We start from the raw sequence: 24,200 nt of genomic DNA on the forward strand, positions 1-24,200 counted from the left end.
GGTCTAACCGCGGCGCTTTTGGATTGGTCGAGAAGTGAAGACTTAAATATCGAGTTTGGTGTTTTTGGAAAAGAGGAATAAAAATAAATTGCTCCTCATTCATATGTATTCCTTTTGTGTCAACCATATGCTAGAATCAAAGTAGCTGGGGAGCTATGCATCGGGGTCTCGGTATGGATGGCAGCAGCAATCGCTCAAACTTTCTAGAATCACTCCGACAGACTGAGATCAATTACATGAGTAAATAGCCAAAAAAATCCCAGCCGTTCTTTGTTCTGATGGCAGCTGGTGCGATTGGCCAACCGAGGCTGTGAGATTCTCCGAGAGGTCCAAGCTGAGTTACTCCGGAATGCCAATTCAGAGGCAAAAATAAGTTGCTCCGAAACTACCTCTCCCACATGTTGTTCCCCTCGGATGATCTAGAGGGGTGTATTTGGCCTGCCCGGCATTCATGGATACCCGAATTGCCTTTGATAGATGACCGTTCGAATTCGAATCGTGATGTTTTACATGCATAGATTTAGATTCGCTGCTTATTTATACTCGACAAGCAGTAGGTGCTAGACGACTAAAGATGTCGCTGGTGTTCAAGCTCCTCTTCAACTTTCTTTCAAAACTGCCCAGGTTTATACGTGAGCGCATCATGCCGGACATGCTTATCCCCCCGATATCGAACAACCCTTCCAAGGTCCAATTAGACCGCTTAGGTCATTTTTACTTCGAGCATCCCGATCTAGAGAAATTCAGCAAATTCGCTGCAGACTTTGGCTTCGTCGAGGAAAAAAGGACTAAGGACAGGATCTATTTCCGCGGATACGGCAAAGACCCGTACGTGTATGTAGCGACCAGGAGTAAGGACGGCAAGCCTAGATTCCGCGGTCCGGCGTTCGTTGCTCGGTCACAGGAGGAATTCGAGAAGGCTGCGAAACTTCCTGGGGCCATCATGGGTTCTTTAGAAGATACACCCGGCGGGGGTAAAATAATAACTTTCAACCGAACTGACAATACTCTCTTTCATATTATCTACGGTCAGACAGAGCGAGAGACTGGTTCACAAGAGGCGACCGCTACACACGAGCAACAAGGACCCTACAACAGAGCATTTGAAAAGCCCCGCAAGGGTAAGTGTAGTTGAATTTGCCTCGAGAGCGCGTCGTCTGCTTACAATCATCCAGGCAAGTTCCAGCGGTATCACCCAGGACCTGCGCTCGTCCACAAGGTTGGTCACTTTGGCTATGTTTGCCCCGACTTCGACAATGAACTGGCGTGGTACACGGACAACTTCAACTTCGTGCCGTCCGACATCCTCTATCACTGGGACTTCTCGAACATGGATGTGCTAACCTTTATGCATCTCGACCTCGGCGAGGAGTACTCCGACCACCACGTCTTCTTCATGCAGCGGGCGGAGCCGGAGGTGAAGAAGACATTTGTTCACCACACGTCCTATGAGGTTGCAGATATGGACACGCAACAGCTCGGACACGAGTGGCTGGCGTCAAAAGGCTGGAAAAGCATCTGGGGAGTGGGTCGACACGTCTTAGGTAGCCAAATCTTTGACTATTGGGCGGATTCGAGTGGTTTCAAGATTGAACATTACGCGGACGGTGATCTAGTGAACAAAGACACACCAACATCAAGAGACGTGGTGGGCCCGTTCTCGATTTGGGGACCAGAAGTACCGAAAGATTTTGGCGGGAAGGGCGCATCACCAAGTTGAATGTTGCATTCCAAAATAAAGTATGAGATCTTTTGGTTAATAATTTTACATCAAGGGATCAGGATCAGGCTTGATGAATAATTCATGAGTACTAAATTGAATAAATGTCGAAGAACAATTATCAGGCAGTATACTTGATATGAATTCCTATTGATTTAATTAGAGACAGGCCTGTTACTTGCCTGTCAATGCATGGCTTGTTGCAATGCAAACGCAAACGAAAGTGAATCCGTCTACCGCATGAACTTGTTGGTCAATTAATGCTATCTAAAATGATGTTGGATTTGTTGATAGCCCCTGCCTCTTTTCGTGTCTTCTCTTATGACCATACGAATACGAGTTTCCACCGTTGCTGCAATTTAACTCCGAAACAGGATCCATGACGATGACCCGACTCTTATGCTGCAACGTCAATCCATTTCTCCAAGTTCGCCCTCCCACTCATGAGCGTCCACGCCCACAAGCCATCAACAACGAGGATATCTGCGAAGCTGAAGACCAGACTACCACCAAATACTAGACTGTGATATGTCCATGCGTCGTCAGCGTTGAGATTCGCAACTTGACAGACGATTGCCCACGGAAGCACGTAGAGCAGGTTCGATGCCAGTGATTGGTACAGATACCACTTTGGGCGCGTTGCCAGTAAGATGGTGGCGAGCTGTGTGCTAAGAGCGTAGAAGATGTAGCACCTGTCCTAGTGAGCAAAGACAACAAGACTACAAGAAGGGAAGCACAGCGCCGTGACATACCAATCGATAGTCTTCCACATATGGGCAGTGATTGCAGCGACTCTGTCAGAGTTGCTCAGCCAATGCGCATATGGCTTTGCCCCTACCGTCGAAAGTATGATACACATTGGTACTTCGATAGCCAATGCAATCGCACAAGAGATGAACGCAGGACGTGCAATACCTAAAGGTGAAGTGTCAGCAAGTGCTCTTCCCTTCACAGGCTACACAGAAAACGCACAGAGAAGATGATTCTTGGCTGCTCTAGGATTTCGCTCATCAACACCGATACGCTTCCTCCATTTGCCCCATTCATGCCCGACGAAAGCTAGGGATGTCTGCTCAAGAGCTTGCACGGGAACCATGATTAGACCCCAGCGGATCGTACTAAAGACTCCCCAAGCAGTCGCATAGTCGTTCCCCATCGCTACGATAGTGGTGATGAGCCAGAGGTAGAGAGCATTGCGTACAGCAGATTCGGCAAATGTCATGAGACCGGGCCTTATAAGCACCATCAGCGCATTGAGGCTTGGTCGTACTGAGCCGTGATAATCAGCGCGCCGCAAGATTCCCCTTGACAGCCACAGGAAGTAACACAGTCCCGTGAAAGCGGCGGTCAAACTAACTGCAAGCTGAATCCGGGCCTGGTCATTGACTGTAGGAATGTGAGATCCGACGTGAAATTTGGAGATGATCAAGAAGTCCAAGATGATATTGACGAGAAATTTGACCGAGCTGATGACCAGAGGCACATCTGGCTTATCCAATGCTCTTGTACAGTACGCGATCGCAGTCTCGAGAGACGAAGCCAAGGACGTGAATGCACTGATGCGGACATAGCTGATGGATACCGCGCGAACTTCGGCTGGGACAAAGCTACCAGCGAATCGCTCAGCCGCTGCGAGGAAGATGACGCTGAGGATTGTACCAAGCAAGGTTTGGAACGCGATGAGCGTGTAGGTAAGCCCAATGCGTGACGAAGTTGAACGTGCAGCCTTATCACCGATGATAACCCATGCAGCGCGGGGAAGGCCTTCGTTGATGACTTCAACCACTACGCCCATGTATGTGTTTGCATCGGTCAATACTACTAGCGAAGAATCGATATTAGCTACCCATAGTTTCGACAAAGTAGAGTAGAGCGCGGGCAAGATGAATGCGGCGAGGTTGAATACGAGCGCCCCAAAGTACCTATAACTGTTAATTGCGCAAACCGTGATGTAGACACTGGAAAGACTACCTGTCGCGGCGCCAAAGACTCTGTTCGAGAGAGCCATCATGTACCTGTCCGCTGTCTTGATCATCGCCGCATGTATCACCAGCGATGGCAGAGGTTGCGTCAACGTGGGTGTCGTCTTTGGGTACCATAGTGTAACCTCCTCGTTGTAGTAAATTGTCTACTCCCAACATCTTGGCTGAGTACTGACACTTTTAATACTGCCCATTATTCACCACAATCGATAGGGAGCCCCGCAATTGTGCAGCCTTGTCTGGACGCTCAGTCCTTCATGCGAGGGTGAAGTGGCGGATTCCGCTTGGCTCATCGCACGTGACATATGAAATGCATAGCACTCCAACATTGCCTTCGACTCTTGTTGGACAAGCCCCTTAGCAGGTAGACCCATCTCGCTCTGGCTGCCTAGGACAGTGGGTAAGATTCCTTACAACATGGCGCTTCTCAGTGGGAACATTTGAGATTCCTCCGTAGGCGCGAAATCTTTGGCAGAATCTCTCACCACTGACCGAGCAGTCGCTCATTAAGGCAAACTTGATAATGTACCCAATACTCTATCCACTGAACTCCAATGATCTTGAAGATCTTGTCAACAACGACTGGCATTGCCAGAGTTTACAAGGTTTAGGAAATATCTTTTCAGAGTGCTTCGATGGCGTAATGTTCTTGCACGATGGCTGTATAAAAGCATATTGAACACATCTCTACTTCTATCGTTAGCTAGAGAGGAAGACATTGCCGATGGCACTGTGCGTATGTAAGACGTTTACTGGAGGCCTTGAAAATACACACCTGCATCTATACATTTTCCCTCTATTATCGTACTTTCAATATTTAGAGAATGGATGTGGACATACAATACCAGTCTCACGTCTACGTATACATCGCCTAAAGTCCAAGGAACCTGAAGCGCGTTCATGCCTTCTGCCATTTATGCGCCCCCTTGAGATAGAGACCGTCAAGCTCCTTGGCCACTGTCTCATTCCCGGCCCTCAATTTCAAGTAATGCTGATTGGCCACCGACCCATCCTTCACCCAAACATTGCTACCATTCTGCCACACAAAGTTATAACCATTTACGTTACCATACTCAAACCAACTTCCCAGCCCCTGGCAAGCATACGCAACCGTCAAGGGATCCCACGACGACCTCGTCGTATTGTATCCAACATACCACTCATACCCAGCCTTCACGGGATCGCGCGCCGGGCCCTTGACACTGAGTTCCGCACCCGTCGCCACCGCCTCACCAACCTCGGTGCCCAGAAACGTGATCGCGACGTCCCTCGGCCAGGAATTCACGACATGTGCAGTATAGGTCGGGTTGTTGCCCCAGAAATTGAACTCGTGGCCGGAAGGATATCCCCCGCCCATGACAACAAGTTTTCCGACCTTCTTCGAGACGAGCTCGGGCCCACTGAGCGGGGAGTACTCGTCCGCGGTGGAGTTGAGTAGGCCGGAGAGGTTCTGGAAAAAGCCTATGCTGGCGATTGTCGCCTTTTCATCTTCGGGGACGGCCTCGGCGAGAGTCTTGCGGTACAGTTTCACGGGATCCCAGGTGTTTTCCGCGACGTCGAACCAGGGGACGGAGCCGCCGGACCAGTGGTACGCGATCTTGCTTGCGTACTCGCCGAGTTCGTAGGCCCAGGTGTCGAAGAAGCTGGAGTTGACATGGGGATGGGGAAGGCCGATGGGGACGGAGGGGTGGCCGTAGTGGTTGAGTATTGCGGAGGCGGCGATGGCGGAGTAGCTTGAGTTTGTGTTCACATTGACGGCTAGTAGGTTTGTGTTTGGGAGGGTGGCAGCTAGGAGGAGTGCTGCGGCATCGCTGGGGAGAATTGTTAATGTTGGGTTATATCATTATGAGTGGTGGGAATGCGTCTTACTCGACGTCTGAGAAGAGATCTGTGTCGACGATTAGATTCGTCTTTTGTCGGGCATGGATGGGTGAGCCAATATACCATGCACACAGCACCGTATACCGGAGGAGCCGAAACGGGGATAAGAGATTGTTCATATTAATAGCACAGAGGCTGAGCAGCAGTGATATGATTGCCACACAGATGAGGATCAATATCCGAATACTGGGTATCTTTGGGGATAGTGGAAGTGCACGAGGTGGTCGACATTTTGTACCCATAGACTCGCTTGACCCACAGCTTAGAACACTTTGATAGCCACCTAGTCCAGGAGATTGACGATCTCTCCGCTCTACAGTTAAAGTGGACGATATACGATGGATGATAGCAGACGGACGTTCAGGATGTGGGGTATCAAAAGCATTAGCCCCAATTAGGCAGGTGGAATTTCTGATTGCTTGAATCTGCCTACAAAAACTAACAAACATGATTGGAATAAGTACCTGGGTGGATATCTTCATGATTCATGACAACGTGATGCTCCGATAACGCCAATTTCGCTATGCGAGAAAATGAACATCGTACAATACACTGTAGCCGTTTGGCTACCTCATGTAAGGAGTCGTTGAATTACTTCGAACGTGTGAACTTGAGATCGGGCCCATCGCCTGTGAGCCTACCACTCATCGCCATGATGTTCTCATGGGACCATCGAAACGAGGCAACGCGCTGGCAGTCGAGCAGAGCGTTTAAGCCCTTCAGAATCCACTCCTGGACGTCCTGCGTGCAGAACTCATAGGCCATGACGAAGCTGAAGCCAGTGTGGAATGCGCCGATCGGCTTGCTGGCCCACGAGTCCTCCCACGTCTTGCAGATCTCGTATGCGATCGTTCGGCACTCTGCCTCTAGCATCTGCTTCGTCGGATCGTAGGTTGGGAGGAGCTTGAGGAGTAGTTTATTGGTCAGTATGAGGAGGGCCCAGAAGCAGTTGTAGGCGACGGTGACGCGCCAGCCGGAGAAGTGGAAGGCTGTTGGGATTGGGCTGCCTTCTTCGATGGAGGGTAGCTCGATGGCGGCGGAGCCGTCTAGAAGTCGTGCGTTGAGCTGCGTGCCGAGAGCACACAATTCCTCTTTGAGACAGTGGAGTTTGTTGATGAGTGATGACTGCGAGGGTGGGAATGCATTCGCGCATGAGACGTCAAAGGGGTACGGGTCGAGCGAGAATTCGAGCGGCGGTTCGAAAGACTCAGAGAGGAAGTCCAGAGGAGCGTCTAGATTTATAGATGGGTCGTCAAGATCTACATGAAGGTCGGCCTGCAATAGGATATCGTCTAGAGTTGGCATGATATTGTGGTTACCCTGTTCCAGATCTTTAAGTTCTCTCAGCAGCGCAGGGAAGTCAGCCATGCGTTGAAGGACATCGGTATATAAACAGTCCTCGTAAGATAAACCGGATTTATCAAAAGCGATGTCGCGCCACTCTGGTGTCGTGAGAAAGCATGGTCTTCTCTCGTAGAGCGATGTAATGATCTAAAAACGAATTAGAATTTTGAATGCGATCATAATAGATAATAATGAAGGCACGCGTACAATGCCTCCCCTGTTGAACCGGAGAATCTCCCTTGTGAACTTGTCTATGCACGTCCTAGGACCTTGGATCTCCATAAGACGTCCAGCCCCGCCAACATGAGCAAGGTATCTGTTGCCTTCCCGAGGGCCTGCTAAAGCCTACATAAGAGTCAATGAGTAATCCAGCCAGTTGATATAGAATAGTTGTTTCATACCTCCACGATGCCTAACAAAACAGACGCGCAAAGCGTGTTTGAGGACATCCCCTGGGCGGGATCTTCCAAACACAATTGCAAGGTCTGAACAGCGTGTAGATATAGTCCCGGATTAACGATCTCGCAACCTCCTTGATTGCCTACCATCGAGGAATGTGCGTTGACGAGGCAGACCACCGCAGAGTCGAGAGCTGCATTGTGTCCTATTCGCGCGGGCACCTCCCGAATGAAAGGGCCAAATGCGGACATGCGGTGGCCTACATTTCCAGTATTCAGGGCCTCGACGAAAGCACGTGTCAGCATCATGTACTGTGGTGGTGATGGGTTCCTTGCTATCGTCATCTGTGGAGGGCTAGCACTCGAGCTGGGACTAATGGTTGAGCGAGGGCTTTTCGAAGTGCGTTTTTGCACGCCATTGTTGTTTCTTGTCTTGGACGACATTCGCCATTTCTGGAACATACCACCCCCATCGGGAGATAATTTGGCATTGAGTTGGGTGAGTTGATTGCAGCTTTGGTCTGCCGAAGTTCAGTCAGAGAGTTTGGCCGGTTTGGAAATGTGGGGTAAGCAGGGCGTACTTAGGATGCGCGTTGATTCATTGTCCCTCGCGCTGGTTTTCACGCCCGACAAGCCAGATTTGAACGTATGTCGCTCAGGTGGACCTGGGCATTGTTTTCCATTCTTATAACAGTTGCGGCAGTGGGGCCAGTTCTCGTCACACTGTAGTTTTATAACGTCAAGTTAATGTTGCTGAGAGCCAGACTGCTATTAATGGACTTGCTTACCTTGATCTTTCGCTGTCGGCAAATCAAACATCCAGTACTTTTGGGAACGCCGACCATCCTGACTTGTTACTTGGTGCAGTGAGACTCGTATGTACGCGATTATTCCTATAATGCAGATAGAAAATAAAAGATAGATATACAACGGTGAAGGAGACTGAGACTGGTGACACAGAGAAAGATGGAAATCTAGATAGAAATAACGGATCAAGCGAGTGGTGGCTACGTAAAGGGAAGATGCTCCACAGTCTTTGTATGAGGTGAGGACTAAGACTGGCAGAAGTATGGAAGCTACTGTCAGTATACGGGATGCTTCGATCCGCAAGTCAGACTGGGGGGCTCTTTGGGTCGGACGGGGGTGTGAGGCCCCTAGTCACGGAAGCCATGGTGCTACTGTACCATGACCGATGGAGTATATCCTTCTAAGCTTGTTTTTTTTTGTTTTGATTCCTCGTGGTACTTGTAGGGTAGGGGAATTAGGATCCGGATAGTGGTAGGGGTGGAAATGGGTAGTGCCAATGGCTTGGAAGAAACGGGTTGAGGTATGGAGAAGGGCACACGTGATTCTCGCAACATGTTGCTCAAAACAGTTATAAGCTCGTACATGATGCCAATTCGACTAAGGCAGACATGCACTCTAGCCTTACCAGTCCAATGGCTAGGCTGACTGGAGGTCAAACCTTGGCCGAGCTCTCCCTTTTAAAGAGGATAATAAGTAATGCCGGGAATCTAATAATTACTACTTGTATATACGGTTGTCAAGGGGCAGTGTTTGGGTCAATTTGATGCTCACAGCTGTGTATATTGTACAACCAATACGTTGCATTTCTGATCGTTTCTCAACGGTTCCCGCTTGGAAGCTGGGGACGATCGTGCTGTGGGTATGAGTTGTGATTCGACTCAGCAGGATGATTAAGGTGTGGCTAAGGCTCAAACGAAGTGGAGACGGGTTCGTACACTGTGGGAACGACAGGCCGAAAAGGTTCGGTAAAGGAATTGCACTGTCTCAAATCGGTATATAAGGCGAAGCGGATGCGATAGCATCACAGCGCTGGCCGTGGCTGGGGTGTTAAAGAGCTTGTTTGCACTTGTCCCCAAAGCCTCCTGTTGCCTTATTGTATTGCCTGCCACATGGAGTCCCGCAATGGTCTATCTTCGTTCACACTTCCATTCCGACAATACCGACAATACCGACACCAATATAAATCCGGGGAAGCTGTTGGGGACGGTTTTTCACTCGGCGAGGCCGGCCACAAGACCAACCAATTAGACCCGGCTATGTCGTGTATATTTTAAGATAGATCAACCAAGACACTGCCCTGAACTCCCTGCATCTTGTGCAGCGTGAAGATGTGATATTGAATTGAGCACAAGGTGTGCAGATAAGATAGTCCGAGGCCAACGGCTGGCTGTGCAAATGCTACAAAACCACATAGAATTCGAAACCGCTGTCTGCCTGACAATCTGATATGCACATCAGCAACCTAAATCCCGTCTCATCTTGTAGATTGACCATCTATATCGCATCGTATCTATGGCCCCATCCCTATCCTTGCGTTCTGGTGCACACGCGACTGAATCAGCTACCCTGACAATTCCAATCCGGCTGGTGAATGTGGCTCCATGAGGCTGTCGATCCACCCCAATATCCCCATTGGGCATACACTGCTCTCACGGCTTAGCCTCATCCCCCAAACATGTACCCGCCACGCGGCCATGCCCATGCCAACTGTTCCCTCATCGGATCGAGTGCACATCAAAGACCGAAATGTCCAGCGGCCCGCCTGGAAAGCCAAGCATCCAGGATTCAGACCATACAATAGATCCAGATCCCATCCGGTGCCCCTGGATGTAGTCGCCGTGGTCGCTTAGCAGAAGAATGTTCAACACAATACTCGTATTGGTCGTCGTAGATTTTGCATAATTTGCACCTAGATCAGGATGCAATCCTAGATCTTTTGCACATTCAGTTGATAAACCGTTCGGCGCGAGTTTTTTAAGTCTGTACCCGTACATGCAAACGACGACGAGAAAAGAAAAGAAAAGAAGCAAAATAGCATGAACGTCACGGTTTTCTCGACCCCGAGTCGTCCTGTTCATCGGACATTTTTCGACCCCCAATTATCTTGTGATGATCCGGCCCTATTGTACCATAGTAGCGGAACTCGCAATGCTAATAATAAGGTCCGTCGGTGGACCTGATGCTAGTGAACAGGAACCACGGGCCACAGCCGGTGTGAATTCCACATCGACTGTGCAAGCTCTTAGCAGACTATCCAGCTCTATTGACAAGGCTTAGGATCTTTCCGAATGCATGTTCCACTCTGTGATCAACAGAATCCATAACCTGCTGGGCAGCCACTAATATGTTCCTGTTGATTTATATTAACCTTCTCGAACTGGTGCAAAAAGTGCGAGGCCGGCCTGACGGTCCAGATGTGTGGTAGAGGTCGGCTATCTATCTACTTGTAGCTCACTCGAGGTGCAAGGGGAGACGAGCATTCCTAAACCATACTGATGGACCAAATTTACGACCTGACCATTGATGATTCGGAACGGACTCCCACGATTCCTTTCCCAGTCGCATGCTAAGACAGGCGGTGCCGTTTTGAGTGACACTGCAGATGCAATGATATTCAGGCCATCCACGGGAAACGACAAAAAAGTTGGCACGGAGACAGGATTCAAAGTATTGGTGTTTGAGGTTATTCTTTGTTTGTTGCAATACAGTTACATTGACTTGCTACGCCATGACGCCATAGGCGTAGAGGCGCCGCGCCAGCGTTGGGGCCTGAACTAAGTACCATCCACAGCCGTCACTATGCATTACTCCCAAAATACGTGGAGTCGATAGCCAAGGCTCATAGTTGTGGAGGTTGCTTTTCTTCAGTAGCCTTGTGTGTGGTTTTGCATTAATCCTGATTCGTGGTTCCTCCACGTTGTCAAATCTCGATGGTCAACGACTTGAGCGACAAAGGCCCCCAACGTCGACACCGATGATATGCCAGTGACACGTCCACGTACTCAGTCGCCAAAGGTGGGCCTATCGGCAGCGAGCCCTCAAAATCCCCCATAACCTAACGCAGCTGTGCTAGATCAGGCACATCTGGACGCCTTAAGTTCTAAGTTGCAATCAACTCCTATGTTATGTTGAACATAGACCTCTTACGTCATAGTCCTAGATCCCCTCCCTTCTTCTAAATGTACGCTTCGAAATCGAATCTTGACTTGGTTTTTGGTAACTCGGAGATCGTATACGCAGGGTGAAATCACCCAAGATCGCAATATGCCCATGAAACGCCCGCTTTCCCTATGAAAGTTGAATGCTCGCTGACCCTTGTTTATGTCCCCGGTTCGTTCCTGCATTTTGATGTCGCGGTCCTTTTACATGCAAGTTCCTGCCATGATATGCTTCGCTATACACGCAGGTTCGTCGCTTAATTCATGTCCAAATCGAAGTCATCCAGTTTATCGCGGTACTTCATGATGTTCCTCTTAATCTTGGATGAGTCGACCCAGGTAACGAAGTCCTCCATATTTCTTGTGACCAGGAAAGCCGTGTCCGTCACGACTTCTGTGCCCACGCGGACATGACCCTGCTCGATCAAAGTTGTCGCTGCTTGAACTGTATCTGCCATCCGGAGTCGGGTCATAACTACAGGGAGGCGGCGTCGCGCAAAAGCACTAATTCTGTCAGCTGCTAGATCATTGATTTGATGGGCAAAAGGGGAGGTTTACCTGACGGTGACTTTGTTTTCAATGTCCTGAGATAGTAAGATTCTGTTAGCCATAATGCCCAAAAGTCGCGGCCTTTATATTATTACAGCCAGCGAAAGCTAGGTGGAAAACTCACAGAAAGCTTTCCTTTACCGCTTCCACCAGTACCTAGTATTCCCATATCAAATAACTTTTCCAGCATCAGATCTTCGTGTTTGCGACGGAATGGATCGGAGGGATCGAGGTTTGCCAGACGATGGGCCAATTGTCGGAGGCTACCACATAGTTGATTGTATTTGCGGTAGTCGTCGGGCTGGATGCGCATTAGAATGCTCAATCGAAGTCGGACGTGTGTCGTTGCTGAACATACCTTCTGGATAACGTATCTGCGGACGACGTCGTTCTGGCGATGGCCCTGGTCGGACTTGTAGGTTGTGAAGTCGACCTTCTTCAGGAGCTTCTGCTCATGATGCTTGAGTTTTCGAACCATTGCGACAAGGATTCTGTGGTTTGGTTGTCAAAAACTTGTGTTGTCGCTACGAGGACATGTCCATCTACAAAAAGTTCGCGACAGGGATATTTTCTGGCCTTGGCATCAGATCCGCGCCTGGCCAATCGGAGCCGATCGCCATTCCCTCTCTCTACCCCCGCCAACAATAGTCAGTCATAGTAATAAGTTCGCGCCGCGGGGCCATTATGAGTCCAGCAAAAAAATTGGGGGACTCATAGTTAGCTAGATTGTCAGTCATCGTTGCATTCAGTTGACTCCACGACTTCACACATTCTTCGCTCTCTTGAACGCCTTCCAATTGAAGAGTATCACAGAATGCCTACCGTCCACCTCCTCGACTATGTCGCAGGAAACGTTCGTTCACTAGTCAATGCAATTGAGAAGGTCGGCTACACAGTAGTATGGGTCAGGTCGCCCGCTGATGTCCCTTCTGCAGAGGTAATTGAGAACATTCTCTATGATAATTCCATTCCGATCAATTGTATACATATAACTAACAGAATTCTCTTTGACGTCCATTAGAAACTCATCATCCCCGGAGTCGGCCACTTCGGCCACTGCCTATCGCAGCTCGAAAACGCAGGCTATGTCGAGCCGATCCGCGCACACATCAAAGCCGGCAAGCCCTTCATGGGAATCTGCGTGGGGCTCCAGGCTCTATTCGAAGGCTCGGAAGAGGACCCCGATGTCAAAGGTCTGGGCGTGATCCCCTCACGGCTGCAGAAATTCAAGGACACGGACAAGAGCGTGCCTCACATCGGATGGAACTCTGCGAACACGTCACGGACGGGCGAGGTCACCGATGAGTCACTGTACGGACTACGTCCGAGCTCGAAGTACTACTACGTACACTCATATGCGGCGCTGTACAAGGAGGGGGAATTGGAGAAGGATGGCTGGACTGTTGCTACTGCGAGGTACGGGGATGAGGAGTTCATCGGCGCAGTGGAGAAGAACAATGTCTTCGCGACGCAGTTCCATCCTGAGAAGAGCGGCGCCGCAGGTCTCAGGGTCTTAAAGGCCTTCCTCGAGGGCAAGAGGAGCCAGCCGTTGCCAGAGAAGCCATCGGCCGCGTCGACGAAAGAAGGTCTCACAAGGAGGGTGATCGCGTGCTTGGACGTCCGGACAAACGACTCGGGAGATCTCGTCGTCACGAAAGGCGATCAGTACGATGTGCGTGAGAAGGACGGCGTGTCGGCCGGCGGTGCGGTGCGGAATCTAGGCAAGCCAGTGGAGATGGCGAAGAAGTACTACGAGCAGGGCGCGGATGAGGTCACCTTCTTGAACATCACTTCGTTCCGCAACTCCCCCGTCGCAGACACACCCATGCTTGAAATCCTCAGGAGAACCAGCGAGACCGTCTTCGTCCCGCTGACCATCGGTGGAGGAATCCGCGACACAATCGACACGGACGGTACTAAGATCTCGGCCCTGGATGTCGCGAAGCTGTACTTCAAATCCGGCGCCGATAAAGTCAGCATTGGATCTGACGCCGTGACTGCAGCCGAGGAGTACTACGCTCGGGGGAAGACGCTATCACGCACAACAGCCATCGAGACCATCTCCTCCGCATACGGTAACCAGGCTGTCGTCGTCAGCGTCGACCCGAAACGCGTCTATGTCAGCTCACCAGACGCAACACCACACCACACGATCAAGACAGCGACGAAAGGACCAAACGGCGAGGAGTACTGCTGGTACCAATGCACGATCAAGGGCGGCCGCGAGGGAAGGGACTTCGACGTTCGACAGCTCGTCACTGCTGTTGAGGCTATGGGCGCGGGAGAGATTCTATTGAACTGCATAGACAAGGATGGCACGAATAGCGGGTTTGATCTCGAGCTCATTAATGATGTGAAGGCTGCCATAAGCATTCCTGTGATTGCAAGCAGTGGAGCTGGAAACCCGGCGCACTTTGATGAGGTTTTCGATAAGACGACCACGGACGCCGCGCTCGGCGCTGGCATGGTGAGTGGAATACCCCTTTGCCCCTGACTTTGATAACTATTTCTAACATTAGTTAGTTCCACCGTGGAGAGTACACTGTCAAGCAGGTTAAGGATCACCTACAAGAACAGGGACAATTGGTCCGACAGTTCGAGGAGGCAGTCTAATGAAAGTATAAATGATAGATGGCTGTTTAGACCAATATGAAAATACAATATCATGATATCCCCAAACAAGTATGCCACGTAATTTTTGTGTCATCCAAACGCCTCGCAATCAAACCTTCTATGAAGCGCCCAAACGCCCGTCAATGCATGGACTAATGGTATCAACATTAGGTTGCGTTGTTTTTAGCTAAAATGTATGCCCTCCTGGTTGAAAGCATACAGTAGCCTCAAGAAATCGCCTTCGTCGCAAAGTCGTGCTCGTTTTTCTGCCAGTTCCGTCTCATCCTCGAGAACCTTTCGGACCTTCTCCCGCACCAGCTCCGTCACCCTTCCCCTCTTCTTCCTGTTTACACCATTCTTCTTCTGATTCGCTTGCATTTCCTTGAAGAAATCGGGCAACTCGTCGTCGTCTTCGGCATCAGAGAATCCCTTGAATTCCTCCTCTGGCTCTGCGATCTGGTCCACTTCCATTCCATCTACTTCATCTTCACCCGCCACTGGGGAGTCGTCCACCGGGATGTCGTTTTGCGCACACCACAGGCGATAGTTGCTCGTCAGCATATCCAGCACTGCAGCTGTTCCGAGGAAGCCAGCGCGGAGTGTCCTGTTCTTTCTCACGAATGCAATACGCAATAGACCATCCCACTCTTCGTAGCTAATTTGTGGTCGTGGGTTCTTGGGTTCGATGCGCACGACGTTCGACTCGACCTGCGGAGGGGGGTTGAAGTTGTTTCGGCCAACCTTCATGACGTGGGATACTTTGGCAAACATTTGGACGTTTACACTGAGGCGCGAGTATAATTTATCGCCTGGTTTGGCAAAGAGACGCTGCTCACTGTCAGTCTCTTATATATAGAACATTCTTCCTGTGCTGTTACCATTGCAAATTCTCTTTGAAACATAAGAACAGCGCATCGGGGCGGGTTCGGAAGGCTGAGGAGCTTGAAAACGAGAGGGGAGGAAATTTGATAGGGAGTATTGCCTATTCAATGTTAGTAGAGGTCTGACTGAAGCACGTCTAGATGCTGCTCATGGTTCGCTTACTGATGCAAACGTCGAAGTGTGGGAGTTCTGTTTTGATCACATCGCCCAGGAGAATCTTAAGCTTCTTTTCCAACGGTGTTCCTTGTACTCGTTTGGTCAACTCGGCGGCCATTCGAGGCTGCAGAAGTTAGTATACCGTCCCAGGACAGACGTCCTTTCCCAGAGGAATAGTCGCATGGGTCGCAGCAACGTACATCGAACTCGCAAGCAGTCACAGCCTTTGCCTCTTTCAAAATGAGAACAGTAAGATTTCCAGTACCGGGACCGACTTCGACGACATGGTCGGACTGCTTGAGATTGGCTTTAGCAACAATCGCAGCAGCTACCTAGATAGCCGGTTAGACAATAAAACTGTGTAGTACGACTAGAATACCACTTGCTCCTGGGTTTTTCAGAAGATGCTGTCCGAGGTCTGTGTTCATCTTGAAGATGGAATGCGCTGCAGCAGCCTTCGCAGACGGTTTCGAGTAGGGCGAGCTGTCCGCCCCGCCCTGGCTCTTTCGCTTCGCTTTCGGCATTTTGGGGCTGGTTAACAAAAGAAGGGTAGTGCAGGAGGTCTTCGATTGGCGACCAGGCGAGTCGTGCGGGATATGGGCGTTCTGTAGAGAATACTCGGAAAATCTAAAGATTCGGCTCGACGTCTTTGGTGGGGATTTGTTTGGCGGCCGAACATCAGAAAATACTTTATCGATAAGAAAAACTTAGCGGAATTGAGCACGTGATGACGCGTTTCTCCGCATCATCAACCTCAAGTACCTACCTAAGGCACACCAACATACAACTAACTTGAAGATCTATTCGGAAGGCTTGCGACAAAAGCAAACTAAGAGAGAAGAGAAGCCAAAGCATATATAAACATTTACTTCTTTCCTGGATGCACAAAACGACAATCCACCTTTACCCTCGACACCAACATTTCCACTCTCTCCTTTCTCCCTGCGCCTCTCTCGCGACTCACTCGTCGACGTCACGACACTTCACTTCCTCTTCTCGATTCTTTTCAACTCCATTACTTTCATATAAATCTTACGAGTCCCGCACCTTCACCAGCGACTCTTTTTGTCAAACCAGATTTACCCACTACAACCCATTGACTTCTCTCACTACTCATCGTCCAGGCAATCCCATTCGCCATTATACTGGCTACGCGGAAAGCAGCATACACAGTCTTAGCCAATCAACACAGACCCAACAGTCTTCATACGTCGATATGGCTCGGAAGCTGAAGAAGTCTCCTAGTTCTTCTCTATCGCCGCCTCCGGACGATGCCGTGAGTGAGGAAACCGTCACAGCGACAAAAACCACAGTTCAGACCAACGGCCAGGGAAAGAAAAGGAAAGCGGAAGCGACCGTAAATTCTGTCAAGCGTGCAAGGACGAGCACTGCAACAAAGGAGGAAAAGAGTGTCAAGGAAGAATACAAGGTTGAAGAGAATAGCGCCGAAGTCAAGGTCAAGCGCAAACGGACAACTAAAAAGGAGTCGCAATTGGAGCCACTTCAGGAACGGACTCCAGACACAAAATTACGCGTTGGCGCGCATGTCAGCATGGCAGGAGGTATGCAAAGAATATCCCTCTCTCGCTTTCATCGACTTTATTCACGTCAAATTGATCGCTAACGTCCTGGAACCTAGGTGTCCACAACGCGATTCCGAACTTATTACATATTGGGTAAGCATCCTCCTATCACTGTTTAAATGAAACCTTGCTGATATCTACCAGAGCAAATGCTTTTGCGCTGTTCCTGAAGAGTCAACGAAAATGGGACAATCCCGCCCTGGACCCTGAACATGCCAAGCTGTTCATCGCAGGTTGTAAAGAGCATTCAATAGAGCCTGGCGCATGCTGCCTGCCTCACGGGTCGTATTTAGTGAATCTCGCACATCCAGATGCAGCACGCAAAAAGCAAGCTTATGATTCATTCCGAGATGATCTCACTCGTTGCCATAAGCTTGGTATAAAGTTATACAACTTTCACCCGGGAAATTCGAACGCTACTACACGTGAAGAGGGCATTCGTTTGATCGCGGAGAACATTAATAAGGCTCATCAGGATCCTGAGACTGGAGAGGTTATCGCAGTTCTCGAGACAATGGCCACACTCGGGAACACTATTGGCGGAACCTTCAAAGACCTCGCTGAGATCATCGAGCTCGTAAATAACAAGGACCGCGTGGGTGTTTGCTTGGATACCTGCCATGTCTTCGCTGCAGGGTACGATCTTCGAAGCCCAGAAGCATACGCAAAGACCATGAAAGAGTTCGACGACGTCATTGGACTTGAAAACCTCAAAGCATTGCACATGAACGATAGCAAAGCGCCCTACAGCTCCCATCGCGACCTTCACGCACAGATTGGCACAGGCTATCTTGGTCTACGTGCTTTCCACAACATCGTCAATGACGAGCGGCTCCACGGTCTTCCCATGGTCCTTGAGACACCCATTGACGCCAAGGACGAAAATGGGAAAAAGACTGAGGACAAGTCTGTTTGGGCCCGAGAGATAAAACTCCTCGAAGAACTAGTCGGGATGGATATCGAAAGTAAGAGATTCAAAACGCTGGAGCAAGAATTGCAAGAAGCAGGCGCGGGGGAGCGTGAGCGGATCGGTGGCCAGGTCGAACGCAAAAAGTCCAAAGCTAACGGCACACCGAAGAAGAAGGGCAAAAAGAAGGTCGTATCCGACGATGAAGAGGATTCGGATTGAATCGTGCGTCAGAAAAGACATGATTGATCCACACAGCCACAAGTTAACTACGGTCTGATCATTATGACCGATCTTGAAGGCTATCACATTTTCGTCCCGATTCCAAACTCCAGTTTTACATATTCATATTCACCCGGGGTGAGGCACTGAGTCTTTACTGGGTCGTGTAGGTCCTCAATAGACTCAGTGGAAGCGAAGATGCCTGATTGCGTGGCTGGCATTGCAGGAGCAGAAGGAGCGCTGGTAAGCGGTACAGGGAGCGAGGCATGTGCGGGAGCAAGAAGTGAATGTGGTTGAGAGAAGCAAAACATGAAGCAACTAGGATACATACGACTGGTCTCCTCATATTTTGCCTATATCTGAGCACGTTAGCTCCAGTTCTGGCTTTTGCCCTAAGAGCACATCTATTCTTGCGACGATCAAAAGGGTTACAAGCCAGACATTCCCGGATGCCTGTATTTAGCATGCAGGTGGAAACTCTGGAGACTATGCGCTCCAGTCACTGACCTAAGGTTGGTCTAACGTCAATAATGGTGAATTTGGAGTCAAGGGGAAACATAATAATATGAGCGATATCTAGTTAGCCGGTAGCTATGCTTGTGCAGCAATTTCAAACCCCTTCCAACCTGTCATAGTTTCACGACATTGCTTCTCATACATGTCGATGCCACCGATATAAATCAAGAATTCTGACGTCTTTCCTGGAACATTACCAGCATTCCACCAAGAGCTAGTATACGGGTAGAGAGTGCCTCTGTATAATTGATCAGCGTTGTCCAAGCCTGGTATCCGAATAAATAGGGCATTCACTTACTTGCTCATTGCGTTCATGCCAGCCTTCCATTCTTCTTCTGCTTGGCGCGTTGGTTCAATAGCTTTCACACCCTGAGCACGAAGCGCAGATATGGTGTCGCAGATGAAGTTCGCTTGCATCTCAAGGATAGTTGGCCCGTTGGCAAGTGGTGTTGGAGCTGGAAGGTCATCAGTCCATGGAAATCCATTGCAGGAGCACGTGCAGTCATTGATCTTACCTTGAGGTGAATAGCACATGAATGCATTAGGGAAACCTCGCATCATCATTCCCAGATAAGTCTTCACGCCATCCTTCCAGACATCTTTGATGTCGACACCATCCTTACTCTTCAGGCCCATCTGCGTTAGGGAACCTGTGTATGAGTCGAATCCCGTCGCTAACACGACATAATCGAACTCTCGCTCCTGGTCTTCGCCTCCCAGCTTAATTCCCTTCTCAGTGAACGACACAATGGGGTTGTTATTCAGATCCACAATGTCGACATTGTCCTGGTTCAAGACCTCGTAGTAATCCTGCTCCAGAGGTATCCGCTTTGTACCAAAATAATACGGTGCTTCATCCGGCGCCATAATCTGCTGCTTCTTCGGATCCGTCAACCTCTCCCTCGTGTTCCGCTTCCAGAAATCATAGACAATCTTGTTCGCATCCTTATCCAATATTACATCGCTGTAATTCCTGAGCTGGAAATGGAATCCACCCGTCTTCCACAGCTCAGTCAGGTACTCTTCTCGCTCATCTTCTGGCGTCTCCAAGATCTTCTTGTCGCACCGAAGAGTTGGAAACCCCACTGGCGATTTGGCCGCAGCCTCAAACAGTGCAGGATAATATCCTCTCCAGCCGCGCTGTTCCTCTACCGTGAATGCACGCTGGCCCATCGGCAAGCAGTAGCTCGGCCTCCGAATGAGATGCGTCAGCTGCGACGCCTCCTTCCCTAACTCCTGCACAATCTGTACCGCCGTGGCGCCCGCACCGATAACCGCAACCTTCTTCCCCTTTACGGAAGTCTCCTCTGGCCATGCTCCGGAATGATGCACAATACCCTTATAGTTCTCAATCCCGGGAAAGTTAGGCGTGTGCGTCCGGTGTAGCAGACCCGTACCCAAAATGAGCCACCTCGCTCGAGCTTGCTTCCCGTTCTTCGTCTTGACGTGCCATTCAGACTTCTGTATGTCCCACTCGGCGGAGTTGACAAACGAATTGAAGGATACGTCTTTGCGGAGGTTGAGCACGCGGTCGCAGTGCGCCATGTACTCTCTCATCTCTCGGTGGTCCGAGAACCGAGACGTGAAGTTCCATGTGTTGTACACTTCGGGAATGTTGAGTTGGTAGAAGGGTGTCTCGCTGTCGACGCGAGCGCCGGGGTAGCGGTTCCAGTACCAGACGCCACCGAAGTCGGATGCTGCAGTGGGATGGGCGTTAGCAATGTTCTTCCTTTAGGTTCAGATGTCTGTGTGAAAGTGATGGGACTTGCCAGATTCGAAAACATGCACTTTATATCCGTCCTTCCTCAGTCGATGGAGGCTTGTGATACCAGAGAATCCAGCTCCAACCACTATGGCATCGTAGTGAGGAACGGCATCACCATTGGCGAAACCATTGGTAGCTTCCTTTGGGACGGGAATAGAAGCCATGCTGGATCTATGTGATAGAGCAGGAATTGTATCGACAGACCAGACAGTATATGGGATTTTGAACGGTATTGCTCGGGGAAATGCAGAAGAACAGCCAGAGAGTTCGGTATTTATAACTGACACCAAGATTTACATGTAGGGCCACCACCAGTCATCGCCTGATCTCGGATAGACCTAAACTCTCCAACTCGATGCTGATGTGAGCTATAGACCGTTGAACAGAATAACAAGACTTATCCTCGGATGCTGATTTGCATTGACAAGCAATTAGCAGGCCACCGTCGGACGAGAGGAATTAACCATTGGATATAATAGTAGTCAACAATGTCACAAACATGTTGTACTCGTATGCTATGTGTGGGGTAAAATTGAGGGGAAACGACCGAGGCATTACACGCGTGTGTGTTCCCATCCTGGGGTAGCTGTGACATGTAGTTGGGGTGAAATGTGGGGTTGAATCGCGATTGGCGACGTCGAACCTAGACTAGAGCAGAGCGTTTCGCCACAATAGGCAATTGGAACGCCTACATGGCAAGGATCGTGTTTAAGGCGATCAACCGCATGTATTGAACTGCAAAGTGAAGCTTTTTTGCCTACTCAGGAAATGGTGACTACGGATTTAACATAGCGTGAAGCGCGGAATGGGACGACGTCACACGTGCATAAAGCATGTGGGTGAAGCACACATCAACTCGGTTCTTTAAGTATTATTACTTGGTTCGGAAGATCTTATGTGAGAGTACATGGAATCTACGCAGTTGTATCTCCTGCCATTTTCTTCTCCTCCAATGCTTTACGGTCCTGTTGTTGAATAGCAACCGTCTTGGCTGTATACTTCCGCTCGTCAACACTGGGGATGAAAAACGCAGCAACCGTTCCGACAAGACCAAACGCCAGCGCAACTTGGTATGAAAGATGTGCACCGCTAAGATAGGCTTCTTTGTTACCGAGAGTTGCTGCGGCTCGGATGGCTGGGGTCATTCCTGGTACAGCATTGTACGCTGCGGCAGTGCCGGCGCGAGCCGCTTTGATAAGTTGGGCCAATGTTCCGCTGGGTAAGTTGAAGCTGGAGACATTGTCCCCAACCCTTTTTGGAAGCTCTGTTGCGTATTTATTGTTGGTTACGTTGCTGAAGATTGCGGTTGCAACGGCACCTGCAAGGAGTCGCGAGGTTCCGGCAAGGCCGGCTGCAGTGCCAATATCTTCTTGATAGACAATTCCTACGGAGGTGGTCAGCATATTGAGCTCAATGAGATGTATAAGAGCTGAAGGGTCTTACCGAATCCGACGAGCACCATTCCGTTGAGGAGATTGATCGACGTACAAAGTGAAACAAAGAAGGTCAAGATGATAGACTTAACCGGGTTGTCGATGGTGGCGGTCGACAATGCACCTACGCATGCCGTCTGAAGAGCTACAGCAAAAGTGACCTGCCATCGCTGATGACCGATCTTCTTGCTGAATGCTACAACAATTCCTCCGACTGCAACCAATTAGTTTTCTCGTTGTGGCTTCTCTGGGTTGCACTTACGGACGGAGCCAAGGGGTAGAACTTCTGCATATAGACCCTTGGATATCTCATCCGAGGTATACAATATTTGGGACAGGCGATTCCACAATGTCGCATTCGAATAATACTGCATACCACCAATTGCCATAACGAGCATAGGTACGGTAAAACTGACATGGTGAGTCGACAATCTTTGCGGTGTCATTAGATAACTTACTGTCGCATAGCACGGAAAAGACGTGGTGGGAAAAGAGGCTCCTTGAGGTTTCCATAAGCCTCATAAAACCCAAGACCAATAATAGTCAGGAAGCCAATGATGAGTGGCGCAAGGGTAGTCGCGGACGTCCAAGGATAAAGTGATCCACCCCAGTTGACTCCAATGATGAACAGCGTGCATCCAGCAATGAAAAGGAAAAGACCAAGCCAATCGAACTCCCGAAGAAGTTGGCGTTTAGACTTTCCATGTTCCGCCTGCTTTTCCTTGAAAGATGGAGGAAAATAGAAGAACCACAGTAGCACAAGATTTATCGTTTGGAACCCGATCATCATGTAATACGCAATTCGCCAGTTGCCAGTTTGCTTGATGATAACCCACGCAACGAGTGGCATGATCTGTGCAATGACGGAGGCAGCATCGAAGAGACCAATTGTCACATGTCGATATTTACTGGGGACAATTTCCTGACGCATGTTAGAGCGCTTCCCTCATGGAAATCAAGATGCACCTACCTGGACCGCACCGAAGGCCATTTCTAGAAATCCCGAGCCAGCTCCAAAGAGGGCACCTCCCGCAATCATCTGGTTAATCGACTGTCCTGTCGCCGATACAATGCTACCAATGATCAAGATTATAGCCCCTGCGATGAAGAACCACCGGCGGCCGAACAGATCTGATAGGCGTCCGCCAACGGTGACCAACATAGCTCCTCCGAGGTTCCAAGATATTGTGATCCAAGTGAATCGGGGATCTGGGCCGAGGTCTGCATTGATGAAGCTCAAAATTGCAGGTGGAATCAAGAGCGTGAAGAGATAGGCATTGTAGCACATTCCCATGGACTGAGTAAAGAGATGGTCAGCCAACGGTAGCCGGTGGATGGTATGACGAAACTTACGACTGCCGCCATGATCGTGCGCCATGTCATACCAACTTCTTCACCAGTATTCTGTAGGTGCTGCACAATTTCCTCGTTGGCGCTGTTGACATGTTTGATTGGTACGTTCTGCTCCGAATTATTTGCACTTTCGATGGCATCAATGTGCTCTGTAGTCGACTTGTCGTGGTCAGCCATCACGACGGTTGATTTGGTTTCCGTCACAAGCAAAGAAGAACAGATGTATCAATACTAGGACGAAGTATCTCCCCAAGGAAAAAACCCCAGGCCAGGGAATTCAAATGCTTTAAGTACGAGCGTACGAGATCCATCCCTTGCTCGTCGTGTTCCGCCGTCTGATAACGGTCCCCGGACGTTCTCCATAGAAATATGGGGTTACCGTGCCGCCTCCGCAAAACATCGTAAGCGAAGAGCTCGCGGATTCTCGGAAAGATAAACATAGGGCTGCGGCGGGCCACTAGGGCACTGGATCTGGTTTGGTCGTTGCGGGATCTGGGGAAAGTCAGGGAGGTGGCGTTCATGTCTTGGCCGCTTGATTCATCGCTCGGAAAAGGTCAACCGACTAAGTCTCTGTCTCCAACTATCCGCGCATGAACTTAACCACCACTCCTCTTACAAAGTACGTTCTTATTCCCGGAAAGCAATTATGACGTCGCTGACAGATATTGGATGCTACAATAGGGAGCGAGGAGTTTGAATTGGTTCACTGATGAGATGGCCGCTTGTAAATATTGCCTGCTCGTATCTAGTACGAGGTAAGATTAATGTTGCGCAGTTGAGCGCATACGAATGATTTGTCGCTCTCGTATTGGTTGTCTGCAGGCATACCTGTGCCGTGGCCATGGAAACTATGCAGGGACGATCAATTGTCAGATGCCTCACGCAGCAGGTGCTATGAAATACGATATCGGAACTATTGGACGCTATCTTA

At 49.7% G+C, this 24,200-nt stretch overlaps 11 protein-coding genes across 11 annotated transcripts; 3 read left to right on the forward strand and 8 right to left on the reverse strand.

The window, feature by feature from the left end:
• Window positions 1–574: 574 nt before the first annotated feature.
• Window positions 575–1,720, forward strand: BU24DRAFT_475383 (Glyoxalase/Bleomycin resistance protein/Dihydroxybiphenyl dioxygenase; the record flags this gene model as incomplete). Its single annotated transcript, XM_033532899.1, has 2 exons — window positions 575–1,121; window positions 1,176–1,720. The coding sequence occupies 2 exons, from the start codon at window positions 575–577 to the stop codon at window positions 1,718–1,720; spliced, it is 1,092 nt and encodes a 363-aa protein (XP_033376806.1).
• A 169-nt stretch (window positions 1,721–1,889) lies between these two features.
• BU24DRAFT_445489 (uncharacterized protein) lies at window positions 1,890–3,938 on the reverse strand. The gene is made up of 4 exons (XM_033530701.1): window positions 3,692–3,938; window positions 2,693–3,642; window positions 2,473–2,635; window positions 1,890–2,412 (listed from the first exon to the last, which is right to left on the reverse strand). Exons 1-4 carry the CDS (start codon window positions 3,859–3,861, stop codon window positions 2,118–2,120), a joined length of 1,578 nt encoding a protein of 525 aa, XP_033376807.1. The 5' UTR covers window positions 3,862–3,938; the 3' UTR covers window positions 1,890–2,117.
• Window positions 3,939–4,422: 484 nt separating this feature from the next.
• On the reverse strand, window positions 4,423–5,900 carry BU24DRAFT_429319 (uncharacterized protein). Its single transcript, XM_033529709.1, has 2 exons — window positions 5,572–5,900; window positions 4,423–5,513 (listed from the first exon to the last, which is right to left on the reverse strand). The coding sequence occupies exons 1-2, from the start codon at window positions 5,700–5,702 to the stop codon at window positions 4,601–4,603; spliced, it is 1,044 nt and encodes a 347-aa protein (XP_033376808.1). The 5' UTR covers window positions 5,703–5,900; the 3' UTR covers window positions 4,423–4,600.
• A 72-nt stretch (window positions 5,901–5,972) lies between these two features.
• BU24DRAFT_403080 (uncharacterized protein) lies at window positions 5,973–8,604 on the reverse strand. The gene is made up of 5 exons (XM_033525555.1): window positions 8,114–8,604; window positions 7,907–8,048; window positions 7,329–7,846; window positions 7,135–7,272; window positions 5,973–7,074 (listed from the first exon to the last, which is right to left on the reverse strand). The coding sequence occupies exons 1-5, from the start codon at window positions 8,168–8,170 to the stop codon at window positions 6,175–6,177; spliced, it is 1,755 nt and encodes a 584-aa protein (XP_033376809.1). The 5' UTR covers window positions 8,171–8,604; the 3' UTR covers window positions 5,973–6,174.
• A 1,172-nt stretch (window positions 8,605–9,776) lies between these two features.
• On the reverse strand, window positions 9,777–10,483 carry BU24DRAFT_97230 (uncharacterized protein). The gene has a single exon (XM_033534851.1). The coding sequence runs from the start codon at window positions 10,208–10,210 to the stop codon at window positions 9,848–9,850; it is 363 nt and encodes a 120-aa protein (XP_033376810.1). The 5' UTR covers window positions 10,211–10,483; the 3' UTR covers window positions 9,777–9,847.
• A 745-nt stretch (window positions 10,484–11,228) lies between these two features.
• Window positions 11,229–12,363, reverse strand: BU24DRAFT_97237 (uncharacterized protein). The gene is made up of 4 exons (XM_033534852.1): window positions 12,198–12,363; window positions 11,964–12,140; window positions 11,849–11,874; window positions 11,229–11,794 (listed from the first exon to the last, which is right to left on the reverse strand). The coding sequence occupies exons 1-4, from the start codon at window positions 12,315–12,317 to the stop codon at window positions 11,548–11,550; spliced, it is 570 nt and encodes a 189-aa protein (XP_033376811.1). The 5' UTR covers window positions 12,318–12,363; the 3' UTR covers window positions 11,229–11,547.
• A 154-nt stretch (window positions 12,364–12,517) lies between these two features.
• On the forward strand, window positions 12,518–14,544 carry BU24DRAFT_97264 (imidazole glycerol phosphate synthase HisHF). The gene is made up of 4 exons (XM_033534853.1): window positions 12,518–12,567; window positions 12,653–12,776; window positions 12,861–14,306; window positions 14,363–14,544. Exons 2-4 carry the CDS (start codon window positions 12,654–12,656, stop codon window positions 14,450–14,452), a joined length of 1,659 nt encoding a protein of 552 aa, XP_033376812.1. The 5' UTR covers window positions 12,518–12,567; window position 12,653; the 3' UTR covers window positions 14,453–14,544.
• On the reverse strand, window positions 14,249–16,136 carry BU24DRAFT_381770 (dimethyladenosine transferas-like protein). The gene is made up of 6 exons (XM_033524747.1): window positions 15,877–16,136; window positions 15,691–15,822; window positions 15,497–15,614; window positions 15,331–15,434; window positions 14,363–15,280; window positions 14,249–14,306 (listed from the first exon to the last, which is right to left on the reverse strand). Exons 1-5 carry the CDS (start codon window positions 16,012–16,014, stop codon window positions 14,636–14,638), a joined length of 1,137 nt encoding a protein of 378 aa, XP_033376813.1. The 5' UTR covers window positions 16,015–16,136; the 3' UTR covers window positions 14,249–14,306; window positions 14,363–14,635.
• A 557-nt stretch (window positions 16,137–16,693) lies between these two features.
• Window positions 16,694–18,279, forward strand: BU24DRAFT_97272 (DNA-lyase). Its single transcript, XM_033534854.1, has 3 exons — window positions 16,694–17,052; window positions 17,130–17,166; window positions 17,220–18,279. Exons 1-3 carry the CDS (start codon window positions 17,035–17,037, stop codon window positions 18,200–18,202), a joined length of 1,038 nt encoding a protein of 345 aa, XP_033376814.1. The 5' UTR covers window positions 16,694–17,034; the 3' UTR covers window positions 18,203–18,279.
• A 514-nt stretch (window positions 18,280–18,793) lies between these two features.
• Window positions 18,794–20,647, reverse strand: BU24DRAFT_360163 (FAD/NAD(P)-binding domain-containing protein; the record flags this gene model as incomplete). The annotated part of the gene is made up of 4 exons (XM_033524089.1): window positions 18,794–18,956; window positions 19,017–19,173; window positions 19,234–20,447; window positions 20,484–20,647. The coding sequence occupies 4 exons, from the start codon at window positions 20,645–20,647 to the stop codon at window positions 18,794–18,796; spliced, it is 1,698 nt and encodes a 565-aa protein (XP_033376815.1).
• Window positions 20,648–21,397: 750 nt separating this feature from the next.
• On the reverse strand, window positions 21,398–23,446 carry BU24DRAFT_475399 (MFS general substrate transporter; the record flags this gene model as incomplete). Its single annotated transcript, XM_033532900.1, has 6 exons — window positions 21,398–21,867; window positions 21,927–22,130; window positions 22,179–22,327; window positions 22,375–22,838; window positions 22,887–23,213; window positions 23,270–23,446. The coding sequence occupies 6 exons, from the start codon at window positions 23,444–23,446 to the stop codon at window positions 21,398–21,400; spliced, it is 1,791 nt and encodes a 596-aa protein (XP_033376816.1).
• Window positions 23,447–24,200: the final 754 nt, after the last annotated feature.

The sequence above is a fragment of the Aaosphaeria arxii genome (genome assembly GCF_010015735.1).
Source record: "Aaosphaeria arxii CBS 175.79 unplaced genomic scaffold BU24scaffold_18, whole genome shotgun sequence".
Taxonomy (NCBI): Eukaryota; Fungi; Ascomycota; class Dothideomycetes; order Pleosporales; genus Aaosphaeria; species Aaosphaeria arxii.

What these genes read in the sequence shown, in the direction of transcription:
- BU24DRAFT_429319 (XM_033529709.1), bottom strand. Translation starts at nt 5,702, where the DNA reads ATGAACAATCTCTTATCCCCGTTTCGGCTCCTCCGGTATACGGTGCTG. An exon ending in GATCTCTTCTCAGACGTCGA is followed by an intron (nt 5,514 to 5,571) that starts GTAAGACGCATT and finishes AATTCTCCCCAG; the next exon opens with CGATGCCGCAGCACTCCTCC.
- BU24DRAFT_381770 (XM_033524747.1), bottom strand. Translation starts at nt 16,014, where the DNA reads ATGCCGAAAGCGAAGCGAAAGAGCCAGGGCGGGGCGGACAGCTCGCCC. An exon ending in ACACTTCGACGTTTGCATCA is followed by an intron (nt 15,435 to 15,496) that starts GTAAGCGAACCA and finishes AACATTGAATAG; the next exon opens with GCAATACTCCCTATCAAATT. An exon ending in TTCAAAGAGAATTTGCAATG is followed by an intron (nt 15,281 to 15,330) that starts GTAACAGCACAG and finishes GACAGTGAGCAG; the next exon opens with CGTCTCTTTGCCAAACCAGG.
- BU24DRAFT_97264 (XM_033534853.1), top strand. Translation starts at nt 12,654, where the DNA reads ATGCCTACCGTCCACCTCCTCGACTATGTCGCAGGAAACGTTCGTTCA. An exon ending in CTGATGTCCCTTCTGCAGAG is followed by an intron (nt 12,777 to 12,860) that starts GTAATTGAGAAC and finishes GACGTCCATTAG; the next exon opens with AAACTCATCATCCCCGGAGT. An exon ending in CCGCGCTCGGCGCTGGCATG is followed by an intron (nt 14,307 to 14,362) that starts GTGAGTGGAATA and finishes AACATTAGTTAG; the next exon opens with TTCCACCGTGGAGAGTACAC.
- BU24DRAFT_403080 (XM_033525555.1), bottom strand. Translation starts at nt 8,170, where the DNA reads ATGGTCGGCGTTCCCAAAAGTACTGGATGTTTGATTTGCCGACAGCGA. An exon ending in GCCGACAGCGAAAGATCAAG is followed by an intron (nt 8,049 to 8,113) that starts GTAAGCAAGTCC and finishes ATAAAACTACAG; the next exon opens with TGTGACGAGAACTGGCCCCA. An exon ending in TTTTGTTAGGCATCGTGGAG is followed by an intron (nt 7,273 to 7,328) that starts GTATGAAACAAC and finishes ACTCTTATGTAG; the next exon opens with GCTTTAGCAGGCCCTCGGGA.
- BU24DRAFT_97272 (XM_033534854.1), top strand. An exon ending in CCGAACTTATTACATATTGG is followed by an intron (nt 17,167 to 17,219) that starts GTAAGCATCCTC and finishes TATCTACCAGAG; the next exon opens with CAAATGCTTTTGCGCTGTTC.
- BU24DRAFT_445489 (XM_033530701.1), bottom strand. Translation starts at nt 3,861, where the DNA reads ATGTTGGGAGTAGACAATTTACTACAACGAGGAGGTTACACTATGGTA. An exon ending in AGTCTTTGGCGCCGCGACAG is followed by an intron (nt 3,643 to 3,691) that starts GTAGTCTTTCCA and finishes TAACAGTTATAG; the next exon opens with GTACTTTGGGGCGCTCGTAT. An exon ending in AGCCAAGAATCATCTTCTCT is followed by an intron (nt 2,636 to 2,692) that starts GTGCGTTTTCTG and finishes CTTCACCTTTAG; the next exon opens with GTATTGCACGTCCTGCGTTC.
- BU24DRAFT_97237 (XM_033534852.1), bottom strand. Translation starts at nt 12,317, where the DNA reads ATGGTTCGAAAACTCAAGCATCATGAGCAGAAGCTCCTGAAGAAGGTC. An exon ending in GCGGTAAAGGAAAGCTTTCT is followed by an intron (nt 11,875 to 11,963) that starts GTGAGTTTTCCA and finishes TTACTATCTCAG; the next exon opens with GACATTGAAAACAAAGTCAC. An exon ending in GAAAACAAAGTCACCGTCAG is followed by an intron (nt 11,795 to 11,848) that starts GTAAACCTCCCC and finishes TGACAGAATTAG; the next exon opens with TGCTTTTGCGCGACGCCGCC.
- BU24DRAFT_97230 (XM_033534851.1), bottom strand. Translation starts at nt 10,210, where the DNA reads ATGAACAGGACGACTCGGGGTCGAGAAAACCGTGACGTTCATGCTATT.